Source organism: Pleurodeles waltl, chromosome 10, assembly GCF_031143425.1.
Source record: "Pleurodeles waltl isolate 20211129_DDA chromosome 10, aPleWal1.hap1.20221129, whole genome shotgun sequence".
NCBI lineage: Eukaryota > Metazoa > Chordata > Amphibia > Caudata > Salamandridae > Pleurodeles > Pleurodeles waltl.
Window position 1 is genome coordinate 27997674 of NC_090449.1, and position 13330 is coordinate 28011003.

Consider the following 13330-nt stretch of genomic DNA (forward strand, 5'->3'; position numbering starts at 1 on the left):
TAAGAGTTAGCCTAGACAGGGTCACTAAGAGGCCTGTGGCTTTAGTGCCCATAGAAGTGGGTGGCACTCTTAGCTGGAGAAGGGTAGTAGTCAGTACAGACCTCCCCCTTGATTGTCTCCTTGGAAATGACTACCCAGAGGTTAGTCAGAGCCCAAGAGAGGAACTGGTCCAGTGCCAGTCCTCTCCCAAGGATTCTGGAAATCCTGCCTCTGCAGTAAATGCAAGCAGGCCCCAGAAGAAGAAGAAAAGAAAACAGAGTAGGAGGGGTGGACAACCTTTAGCCAAGGTTACAGCAAGCCAGGGAGATTCTGCTCCAGTAGGGGAGAACTCCAAAAATGGCCCTGATAAAGTCCAACCTGACCCACAAGAAGTCCTGGCTAGTCAGGCAACTGTTAAACCTGAGTGGGTGGCTCCTCAGCTAACAGAAGAAAGAGTGGAAGAAGGGTGTTTACTACAAGATGTGGTAACCCCCCACTCCAATACAGCAGACAGGCAACCTGAACCCAAAGAAGCCTGTAACTTAGCCCCTTCCCTTTTAGGTGAAGAGCTAAAGGTGTGGTTCTGGGCACTGACAGCTGTCAGTGGCCTCTGCTGGGTGTTAGCCTTTATGGCTGCACTATCCTTAGCATGGTGGTCTGACCCCATGCCAAATAGCAAGTTAGGCCCCCTGACCCTATTGGTCATGGTGGGGTTACTCCAGCTCTGGGTAACCTCTCTGGGTAAGCTAGGGGTGACCCTGGCCAAGATAAGGTTAGCAGAGGTGGACACCTCTAAGACCAAAATAGAAAGAATGGGTGGAGACATTGAAGAGGCAGACAAGAGGCAATTCAGACTAGGTCCTATCACTGTGGAAGTGGGTCAGTTCCCCAAAGGGAATGACCTGAACAGAAGGATGTAAGGCAGAGTAGGCCCTGCAACTAACCAGCCTATTTCTCCTACTCTTCCTCGCCTGACAGACTAGGAAGACTCTCCCAGCTTGGGCTGAGTCTCCTGGCCTGTAGGCTGGGGGGGGCTTGTGTAAAGAAATGGCTCCCTGTTGCAGTTACCCCCCACTTTTTGCCTGATACTGATGCTGACTTGACTGAGAAGTGTGCTGGGACCCTGCTAACCAGGCCCCAGCACCAGTGTTCCTTCACCTAAAATGTACCATTGTATCCACAATTGGCACACCCTGGCATTCAGATAAGTCCCTTGTAACTGGTACTTCTAGTACCAAGGGCCCTGATGCCAAGAAAGGTCTCTAAGGGCTGCAGCATGTCTTATGCCACCCTAGAGACCCCTCACTCAGCACAGACACACTGCTTACAAGCCTGTGTGTGCTGGTGAGAACAAAATGAGTAAGTCGACATGGCACTCCCCTCAGGGTGCCATGCCAGCCTCTCACTGCCTATGCAGTATAGGTAAGACACCCCTCTAGCAGGCCTTACAGCCCTAAGGCAGGGTGCACTATACCATAGGTGAGGGTACCAGTGCATGAGCACTGTGCCCCTACAGTGTCTAAGCAAAACCTTAGACATTGTAAGTGCAGGGTAGCCATAAGAGTATATGGTCTGGGAGTCTGTTTTACACGAACTCCACAGCACCATAATGGCTACATTGAAAACTGGGAAGTTTGGTATCAAACTTCTCAGCACAATAAATGCACACTGATGCCAGTGTACATTTTATTGCAAAATACACCCCAGAGGGCACCTTAGAGGTGCCCCCTGAAACTTAACCAACTAGCTGTGTAGGCTGACTGGTTCCAGCAGCCTGCCACACTAGAGACATGTTGCTGGCCCCATGGGGAGAGTGCCTTTGTCACTCTGAGGCCAGTAACAAAGCCTGCACTGGGTGGAGATGCTAACACCTCCCCCAGGCAGGAGCTGTGACACCTGGCGGTGAGCCTCAAAGGCTCACCCCTTTGTCACAACCCAGCAGGGCACTCCAGCTTAGTGGAGTTGCCCGCCCCCTCCGGCCACGGCCCCCACTTTTGGCGGCAAGGCTGGAGGGAACAAAGAAAGCAACAAGGAGGAGTCACTGGCCAGTCAGGACAGCCCCTAAGGTGTCCTGAGCTGAAGTGACTCTAACTTTTAGAAATCCTCCATCTTGCAGATGGAGGATTCCCCCAATAGGGTTCGGATTGTGACCCCCTCCCCTTGGGAGGAGGCACAAAGAGGGTGTACCCACCCTCAGGGCTAGTAGCCATTGGCTACTAACCCCCCCGACCTAAACACGCCCTTAAATTTAGTATTTAAGGGCTACCCTGAACCCTAGAAAATTAGATTCCTGCAACTACAAGAAGAAGGACTGCCCAGCTGAAAACCCCTGCAGCGGAAGACCAGAAGACGACAACTGCCTTGGCTCCAGAAACTCACCGGCCTGTCTCCTGCCTTCCAAAGATCCTGCTCCAGCGACGCCTTCCAAAGGGACCAGCGACCTCGACATCCTCTGAGGACTGCCCCTGCTTCGAAAAGACAAGAAACTCCCGAGGACAGCGGACCTGCTCCAAGAAAAGCTGCAACTTTGTTTCCAGCAGCTTTAAAGAACCCTGCAAGCTCCCCGCAAGAAGCGTGAGACTTGCAACACTGCACCCGGCGACCCCGACTCGGCTGGTGGCGATCCAACACCTCAGGAGGGACCCCAGGACTACTCTGATACTGTGAGTACCAAAACCTGTCCCCCCTGAGCCCCCACAGCGCCGCCTGCAGAGGGAATCCCGAGGCTTCCCCTGACCGCGACTCTTTGAACCTAAAGTCCCGACGCCTGGGAGAGACCCTGCACCCGCAGCCCCCAGGACCTGAAGGACCGGACTTTCACTGGAGAAGTGACCCCCAGGAGTCCCTCTCCCTTGCCCAAGTGGAGGTTTCCCCGAGGAATCCCCCCCTTGCCTGCCTGCAGCGCTGAAGAGATCCCGAGATCTCTCATAGACTAACATTGAAAACCCGACGCTTGTTTCTACACTGCACCCGGCCGCCCCCGCGCTGCTGAGGGTGAAATTTCTGTGTGGACTTGTGTCCCCCCCGGTGCCCTACAAAACCCCCCTGGTCTGCCCTCCGAAGACGCGGGTACTTACCTGCAAGCAGACCGGAACCGGGGCACCCCCTTCTCTCCATTCTAGCCTATGTGTTTTGGGCACCACTTTGAACTCTGCACCTGACCGGCCCTGAGCTGCTGGTGTGGTGACTTTGGGGTTGCTCTGAACCCCCAACGGTGGGCTACCTTGGACCAAGAACTGAACCCTGTAAGTGTCCTACTTACCTGGTAAAACTAACCAAAAACTTACCTCCCCCAGGAACTGTGAAAATTGCACTAAGTGTCCACTTTTAAAACAGCTATTTGTCAATAACTTGAAAAGTATACATGCAATTTTGATGATTTGAAGTTCCTAAAGTACTTACCTGCAATACCTTTCGAATGAGATATTACATGTAGAATTTGAACCTGTGGTTCTTAAAATAAACTAAGAAAAGATATTTTTCTATATAAAAACCTATTGGCTGGATTTGTCTCTGAGTGTGTGTACCTCATTTATTGTCTTGTGTATGTACAACAAATGCTTAACACTACTCCTTGGATAAGCCTACTGCTCGACCACACTACCACAAAATAGAGCATTAGTATTATCTATTTTTACCACTATTTTACCTCTAAGGGGAACCCTTGGACTCTGTGCATGCTATTCCTTACTTTGAAATAGCACATACAGAGCCAACTTCCTACACCGACTCACTGACAAGGTGCTCACACCACACAGATCAGGTCATACAAACCCTCTACAAACTCGGTTTCACCATCAACTATGCAAAATCACACATTCTGCCGTGCAAGGTACAACAATACCTAGGAGCCACAATAGATACAACAAAGGGAATAGCCACTCCAAGTCCACAAAGGGTTCAAAATTTCCAAAAGATTATACAACGCATGTATCCAACACAAAAAATACAGGCGAAGATGATATTACAACTACTAGGCATGATGTCCTCCTGCATAGCCATTGTCCCACACGCAAGGTTGCACATGCGGCCCTTACAACAGTGCCTAGCATCACAATGGTCTCAAGCACACGGTCAGCTTCTAGATCTGGTGTTGATAGACCGCCTAACATACCTCTCGCTTCTATGGTGGAACAACATAAATTTAAACAAAGGGCGGCCTTTCCAAGACCCAGTGCCACAATACGTGATAACAACAGATGCTTCCATGACAGGGTGGGGAGCACACCTCAATCACCACAGCATACAAGGACAATGGGACGTACATCAAAGAAAGCTGCATATAAATCACCTCGAACTACTAGCAGTTTTCCAAGCATTAAAAGCATTTCAACCAATCATAACTCACAAATACATTCTTGTCAAAACAGACAACATGACAACAATGTATTATCTAAACAAACAGGGGGGGGACACACTCGACACAGCTGTGCCTGCTGGCACAAAAAATATGGCAATGGGCAATTCACAACCACATTCGCCTAATAGCACAGTTTATTCCAGGGATCCAGAATCAACTTGCAGACAATCTCTCTCGATCACCAACCGGTCCACGAGTGGGAAATTCACCCCCAAATTCTAAACACTTACTTCAAACGTTGGGGAACACCTCAAATAGACTTATTTGCAACAAAGGAGGACGCAAAATGCCAAAACTTCGCATCCAGATACCCACACAGGCAGTCTCAAGGCAATGCCCTATGGATGAACTGGTCAGGGATATTTGCGTATGCTTTTCCCCCCTCTCCCTCTCCTTCCATATCTAGTAAACAAATTGAGTCAAAACAAACTCAAACTCCTACTGATAGCACCAACGTGGGCAAGGCAACCATGGTACACAATACTGCTAGACCTATCAGTAGTACCCCACGTCAAGTTGCCCAACAGGCCAGATCTGTTAACGCAACACAAACAACAGATCAGGCATCCAAACCCAGCATTGCTGAATCTAGCAATCTGGCTCCTGAAATCCTAGAATTCGGACACTTAAACCTCACACAAGAATGTATGGAAGTCATAAAGCAAGCCAGAAGACCATCCACTAGACACTGCTATGCAAGCAAATGGAAAAGATTTGTTTGCTACTGCCATCATAATCAAATTCAACCATTACACGCATCTCCAAGAGATGTAGTGGGTTACTTACTACACTTACAAAAATCGAACCTCGCCTTCTCTTCCATTAAGATACTCCTAGCAGCAATATCTGCATACCTGCAGATTACCCATTCAGCTTCACTATTTAGGATACCTGTCATTAAAGCGTTTATGGAAGGCCTCAAAAGAATTATACCACCAAGGACACCACCCGTTCCTTCATGGAACCTCAACATCGTCTTAACAAGACTCATGGGTCCACCCTTTGAACCTATGCACTCTTGCGAAATACAATTCCTAACATGGAAAGTTGCATTTCTCATCGCCATCACATCTCTAAGAAGAGTAAGTGAAATTCAGGCGTTTACAATACAAGAACCTTTTATCCAACTACACAAAAATAAAGTAGTCCTAAGGACCAATCCTACATTTTTGCCAAAGGTTATTTCACCGTTCCACCTAAATCAAACGGTAGAGCTACCAGTGTTCTTCCCACAGCCAGATTCCATAGCTGAAAGGGCACTACATACATTAGACGTCAAAAGAGCCCTAATGTACTACATCGACAGAACTAAAAACATCAGAAAAACGAAACTGTTTATTGCATTTCAAAAACCTCACGCAGGAAACCCAATATCGAAACAGGGTATAGCCAGATGGATAGTTAAGTGCATCCAAATCTGCTACCTTAAAGCAAAAAGACAACTGCCCATTACACCAAGGGCACACTCAACCAGAAAGAAAGGCGCTACCATGGCCTTCCTAGGGAATATTCCAATGCACGAAATATGTAAGGCAGCCACATGGTCTACGCCTCACACATTTACCAAGCACTACTGTGTAGACGTGCTGTAGGAAGTTGGCTCTGTATGTGCTATTTCAAAGTAAGGAATAGCATGCACAGAGTCCAAGGGTTCCCCTTAGAGGTAAAATAGTGGTAAAAAGAGAATACTAATGCTCTATTTTGTGGTAGTGTGGTCGAGCAGTAGGCTTATCCAAGGAGTAGTGTTAAGCATTTGTTGTACATACACATAGACAATAAATGAGGTACACACACTCGGAGACAAATCCAGCCAATAGGTTTTGTATAGAAAAATATATTTTCTTAGTTTATTTTAAGAACCACAGGTTCAAATTTAACATGTAATATCTTGTTTGAAAGGTATTGCAAGTAAGTACATTAGGAGCTTTGAATCATTTCAATTGCATGTATACTTTTCAAGTTATTCACAAATAGCTATTTTAAAAGTGGACACTTAGTGCAATTTTCACAGTTCCTGGGGGAGGTAAGTTTTTGTTAGTTTTACCAGGTAAGTAAGACACTTACAGGGTTCAGTTCTTGGTCCAAGGTAGCCCACCGTTGGGGGTTCAGAGCAACCCCAAAGTTACCAAACCAGCAGCTCAGGGCCGGTCAGGTGCAGAGTTCAAAGTGGTGCCCAAAACGCATAGGCTTCAATGGAGAGAAGGGGGTGCCCCGGTTCCAGTCTGCCAGCAGGTAAGTACCCGCGTCTTCGGAGGGCAGACCAGGGGGGTTTTGTAGGGCACCGGGGGGGACACAAGCCCACACAGAAATTTCACCCTCAGCGGCGCGGGGGGCGGCCGGGTGCAGTGTTAGAACAAGCGTCGGGTTCGCAATGGAAGTCAATGAGAGATCAAGGGATCTCTTCAGCGCTGCAGGCAGGCAAGGGGGGGCTTCCTCGGGGAAACCTCCACTTGGGCAAGGGAGAGGGACTCCTGGGGGTCACTTCTGCAGTGAAAGTCCGGTCCTTCAGGTCCTGGGGGCTGCGGGTGCAGGGTCTTTTCCAGGCGTCGGGACTTAGGTTTCAGAGAGTCGCGGTCAGGGGAAGCCTCTGGATTCCCTCTGCAGGCGGCGCTGTGGGGGCTCAGGGGGGACAGGTTTTGGTACTCACAGTCGTAGAGTAGTCCGGGGGTCCTCCCGGAGGTGTTGGTTCTCCACCAGCCGAGTCGGGGTCGCCGGGTGCAGTGTTGCAAGTCTCACGCTTCTTGCGGGGAGATTGCAGGGTTCTTTAAAGCTGCTCCTTTGGATAAAGTTGCAGTCTTTTTGGAGCAGATCAGCTGTCCTCGGGAGTTTCTTGTCGTCGTCGAAGCAGGGCAGTCCTCAGAGGATTCAGAGGTCGCTGGTCCCTTTGGAAGGCGTCGCTGGAGCAGAGTTCTTTGGAAGGCAGGAGACAGGCAGGTGAGTTTCTGGAGCCAAGGCAGTGGTTGTCTTCTGGTCTTCCTCTGCAGGGGTTTTCAGCTAGGCAGTCCTTCTTCTTGTTGTTGCAGGAATCTAGTTTCTAGGTTCAGGGAGAGCCCTTAAATACTAAATTTAAGGGCGTGTTTAGGTCTGGGGGGTTAGTAGCCAATGGCTACTAGCCCTGAGGGTGGGTACACCCTCTTTGTGCCTCCTCCCAAGGGGAGGGGGTCACATCCCTAATCCTATTGGGGGAATCCTCCATCTGCAAGATGGAGGATTTCTAAAAGTTAGTCACCTCAGCTCAGGACACCTTAGGCACTTTTGGCAGCAAGTCCAGGGGAGATAATGAGAAAAACAAGGAGTCATCACTGGCCAGTCAGGACAGCCCCTAAGGTGTCCTGAGCTGAGGTGACTCTGCTCCTTGCAGATGGAGGATTCCCCCAATAGGATTAGGGATGTGCCCCCCTCCCCTCAGGGAGGAGGCACAAAGAGGGTGTAGCCACCCTCAGGGCTAGTAGCCATTGGCTACTAACCCCCAGACCTAAACACACCCCTAAATCGAGTATTTAGGGGCTCCCAGAACACAGCAAGATAGATTCCTGCAACCTAAGAAGAAGAGGACTGCTGAACTGAAAAAACCCTGCAGAGAAGACGGAAACACCAACTGCTTTGGCCCCAGCTCTACCGGCCTGTCTCCCCCCTTCTAAAGACACTGCTCCAGCGATGCTCTCCCCAGGGACCAGCGACCTCTGAATCCTCAGAGGACTGCCCTGCTCTAGAAGGACCAAGAACTCCCGAGGACAGCGGCCCTGTTCACCAAAGACTGCAACTTTGAAACAAAGCAGCAACTTTGAAACAACTTGCGTTTCCCGCCGGAAGCGTGAGACTTGACACACTGCACCCGGCCGCCCCCGTGCTGCTGAGGGTGTACTTTCTGTGCTGACTTGTGCCCCCCCCCCCCCCCCCCCCCCCCCCCCCCAGTGCCCTACAAAACCCCCCTGGTCTGCCCTCCAAAGACGCGGGTACTTACCTGCTGGCAGACTGGAACCGGGGCACCCCTTCTCCATTGAAGCCTATGCGTTTTGGGCACCACTTTGACCTCTGCACCTGACCGGCCCTGAGCTGCTGGTGTGTTAACTTTGGGGTTGCTCTGAACCCCCAACGGTGGGCTACCTTGGACCCAAACTTGAACCCCGTAGGTGGTTTACTTACCTGCAAAAACTAACAAACACTTACCTCCCCCAGGAACTGTTGAAAATTGCACTGTCTAGTTTTAAAATAGCTATATGTGATTTATGTGAAAACTGTATATGCTATTTTGCTAATTCAAAGTTCCTAAAGTACCTACCTGCAATACCTTTCATTTGAAGTATTACATGTAAATCTTGAACCTGTGGTTCTTAAAATAAACTAAGAAAAGATATTTTTCCGTACAAAAACCTATTGGCCTGGAATTGTCTGAGTGTGTGTTCCTCATTTATTGCTTGTGTGTGTACAACAAATGCTTAACACTACTCCTTTGATAAGCCTACTGCTCGACCGCACTACCACAAAATAGAGCATTAGAATTATCTCTTTTTGCCACTATCTTACCTCTAAGGGGACCCTTGGACTCTGTGCATGCTATTTCTTACTTTGAAATGGTACATACAGAGCCAACTTCCTACATTTGGGTCTATCTTAAAACTAGAATATGTTGCTGCGTTTACTAGTGTGGTTGACACCCTCGCAAAGCTAATAGTCCTACTTGATTAAGAGTGACACCCTTTACATTATGATATTGTGTCTAGTATAGGTTGTGGTATTGTGATTATAGGAATCAGGGGCTTCAAGGGGTCTCACCAAATGTATTACCATCTACCTGGTTGTATATATTTGTAGTAGTTGTGTGGGTAACAAAAGTCATTTTCCTTTTTTTTTATTTTTAAAAACACTGACTGAGCAATAATTTGAGTAGTGTAGCATACCATCGTGCTGGCGTTACTATGCCCAAACGCCTGCTAGTGAGTAGGCCATTGACTGCATTGCTTCGCTATCCTGAGAATCAAGTGTCACAATGGGGTACTTGGTTCGCAGTAAAAAGACACTTGCGGACTATTTACTTGTGAAGGACTTGCGTCCTTCTCAACTAATAACTCAGTGTCTGCCATAAGCTGCTTGTTTGAGAAATGCCCCTGTTTTTGAGAACTCCCGAGTGTATGCTTTAGCACTTGCTGTGTTCGGTGGGGGGAGCAATGATTTGCTGGCTTGGGCGTTGGGCTCCTCCGACTTTTCCACTTAAAATAATAGTTAATTAGTAAGATTTATAAACATGACTGCATTGCAGCAGCAAGACTTGAAGTCCTGCCTTCATATTCTTTTTTTAAATAATGCAATTTGATTTCCTGCTACACACAGCTCCTTGCAGATTAGTTACTACCTCAGTAGGTATGGAAGAGTGTATATCTCTTTGACATTCTTTTTCACTTCATTCCGTTTCCTGTAGAGTAAGCTGATAGCTGGAAAAATTATCCCAGCCATTGCTACTACCACATCCGCAGTGGTGGGGCTAGTGTGCCTCGAGCTTTACAAAATTGTCCAGGGTCACAAGAAGATTGAATCATTCAAGAATGGTTTCATGAACCTGGCGCTGCCTTTCTTTGCCTTCTCCGAACCCATCTCTGCACCAAAAAACAAGGTGAGTTTGGGGGGGGGGTTTCATAGACTAATTGAGAATCCGGTAACGTGAATTTATTGGTAGTTAATCATGTAGCATGAAAGTGACCCTAGAATTCTTCAGTAAACTTGCCTATGCAAGGTCCACTTTGTACTTTACCTTTTGGCAGTGTGTGGTAAAGAAGCCATTGCTTTAGCATGCAGGTATGAGCTGACTGGCAGTTTAAAATATGGCCACAGAGCACAAGTTGCTCTCGCATTGGATCATCCAGACATTCATTTAGTTATGAATTGTCCCACATTTCTGTAGTTGGTGTGCAGTTCATCCTGGTAAAGCAAGATGTTCGCGCCGAAGAACTTGAGTTAAAGCTTGGTCATTTTTTTTTTTTTTATTATTATTTGAAAACCAGAGTTGGCTGGCACTGGGCCTCATGCTTTCTCTGTCCACAGCTTTAATATCTCTGTTTTACTTGAAAGCCAGGGTTCATTGGCAGTAAACCCTACCCATGTATTCCTGTTGCAGTACTATGAGAATGAGTGGAGCTTGTGGGACCGCTTTGAAGTTCGAGGCATGCAAGCCACTGGGAAGGAGATGACTCTAAGGGAGTTCCTGGATTATTTCAAGGTAAAAATTGTCATAGTAATAAATATTTCTACAGCATGCCATATTGTCTGTTGGCAGCTAAACGATGACTGTACACTCAATCTTCTCTTTACAAAATGGTTTCGAATTGCCTGTACCTGACCAATAAGACCTAAAAGATCCTCAGAAAGATACGTTTAACTTTTGTGTGATGTAAGGAAATGCCTCCTTGGCATGGTTGCCCCCTGACTTTTTGCCTTTGCTGATGCTATGTTTACAATTGAAAGTGTGCTGAGGCCTGCTAACCAGGCCCCAGCACCAGTGTTCTTTCCCTAACCTGTACTTTTGTATCCACAATTGGCAGACCCTGGCATCCAGATAAGTCCCTTGTAACTGGTACTTCTAGTACAAAGGGCCCTGATGCCAAGGAAGGTCTCTAAGGGCTGCAGCATGTCTTATGCCACCCTGGAGACCTCTCACTCAGCACAGACACACTGCTTGCCAGCTTGTGTGTGCTAGTGAGGACAAAACGAGTAAGTCGACATGGCACTCCCCTCAGGGTGCCATGCCAGCCTCTCACTGCCTATGCAGTATAGGTAAGACACCCCTCTAGCAGGCCTTACAGCCCTAAGGCAGGGTGCACTATACCATAGGTGAGGGTACCAGTGCATGAGCATGGTACCCCTACAGTGTCTAAACAAAACCTTAGACATTGTAAGTGCAGGGTAGCCATAAGAGTATATGGTCTGGGAGTCTGTCAAACACGAACTCCACAGCACCATAATGGCTACACTGAAAACTGGGAAGTTTGGTATCAAACTTCTCAGCACAATAAATGCACACTGATCCCAGTGTACATTTTATTGTAAAATACACCACAGAGGGCACCTTAGAGGTGCCCCCTGAAACTTAACCGACTATCTGTGTAGGCTGACTAGTTTTAGCAGCCTGCCACAAACCGAGACATGTTGCTGGCCCCATGGGGAGAGTGCCTTTGTCACTCTGAGGCCAGTAACAAAGCCTGCACTGGGTGGAGATGCTAACACCTCTCCCAGGCAGGAATTGTCACACCTGGCGGTGAGCCTCAAAGGCTCACCTCCTTTGTGCCAACCCAGCAGGACACTCCAGCTAGTGGAGTTGCCCGCCCCCTCCGGCCAGGCCCCACTTTTGGCGGCAAGGCCGGAGAAAATAATGAGAATAACAAGGAGGAGTCACTGGCCAGTCAGGACAGCCCCTAAGGTGTCCTGAGCTGAGGTGACTCTAACTTTTAGAAATCCTCCATCTTGCAGATGGAGGATTCCCCCAATAGGGTTAGGATTGTGACCCCCTCCCCTTGGGAGGAGGCACAAAGAGGGTGTACCCACCCTCAGGGCTAGTAGCCATTGGCTACTAACCCCCCAGACCTAAACACGCCCTTAAATTTAGTATTTAAGGGCTACCCTGAACCCTAGAAAAGTAGATTCCTGCAACTACAAGAAGAAGGACTGCCCAGCTGAAAACCCCTGCAGCGGAAGACCAGAAGACGACAACTGCCTTGGCTCCAGAAACTCACCGGCCTGTCTCCTGCCTTCCAAAGATCCTGCTCCAGCGACGCCTTCCAAAGGGACCAGCGACCTCGACATCCTCTGAGGACTGCCCCTGCTTCGAAAAGACAAGAAACTCCCGAGGACAGCGGACCTGCTCCAAGAAAAGCTGCAACTTTGTTTCCAGCAGCTTTAAAGAACCCTGCAAGCTCCCTGCAAGAAGCGTGAGACTTGCAACACTGCACCCGGCGACCCCGACTCGGCTGGTGGCGATCCAACACCTCAGGAGGGACCCCAGGACTACTCTGATACTGTGAGTACCAAAACCTGTCCCCCCTGAGCCCCCACAGCGCCGCCTGCAGAGGGAAACCCGAGGCTTCCCCTGACCGCGACTCTTTGAACCTAAAGTCCCGACGCCCGGGAGAGACCCTGCACCCGCAGCCCCCAGGACCTGAAGGACCGGACTTTCACTGGAGAAGTGACCCCCAGGAGTCCCTCTCCCTTGCCCAAGTGGAGGTTTCCCCGAGGAATCCCCCCCTTGCCTGCCTGCAGCGCTGAAGAGATCCCGAGATCCCTCATAGACTAACATTGCGAACCCGACGCTTGTTTCTACACTGCACCCGGCCGCCCCCGCGCCGCTGAGGGTGAAATTTCTGTGTGGACTTGTGTCCCCCCCGGTGCCCTACAAAACCCCCCTGGTCTGCCCTCCGAAGACGCGGGTACTTACCTGCAAGCAGACCGGAACCGGGGCACCCCCTTCTCTCCATTCTAGCCTATGCGTTTTGGGCACCACTTTGAACTCTGCACCTGACTGGCCCTGAGCTGCTGGTGTGGTGACTTTGGGGTGGCTCTGAACCCCCAACGGTGGGCTACCTTGGACCAAGAACTAAGCCCTGTAAGTGTCTTACTTACCTGGTTAACCTAACAAATACTTACCTCCCCTAGGAACTGTGAAAATTGCACTGTGTCCACTTTTAAAACAGCTATTTGTGAATAACTTGAAAAGTATACATGCAATTTTGATGATTTGAAGTTCCTAAAGTACTTACCTGCAATACCTTTCGAATGAGATATTACATGTAGAATTTGAACCTGTGGTTCTTAAAATAAACTAAGAAAAGATATTTTTCTATAAAAAAACCTATTGGCTGGATTTGTCTCTGAGTGTGTGTACCTCATTTATTGTCTATGTGTATGTACAACAAATGCTTAACACTACTCCTTGGATAAGCCTACTGCTCGACCACACTACCACAAAATAGAGCATTAGTATTATCTATTTTTACCACTATTTTA

At 48.6% G+C, this 13330-nt stretch overlaps 1 protein-coding gene across 2 annotated transcripts in view; it reads left to right on the plus strand.

Moving 5' to 3' along the window:
* Positions 1-13330, plus strand: part of UBA1 (ubiquitin like modifier activating enzyme 1) — a 293145-nt gene that overhangs the window by 222178 nt on the left and 57637 nt on the right. For both annotated transcript variants that reach the window (XM_069209518.1, XM_069209517.1), the window contains exons 23-24: positions 9759-9950; positions 10452-10553. In XM_069209518.1, the coding sequence (XP_069065619.1) occupies positions 9759-9950; positions 10452-10553 (294 nt within the window). The remainder of the gene's footprint in view (positions 1-9758; positions 9951-10451; positions 10554-13330) is intronic.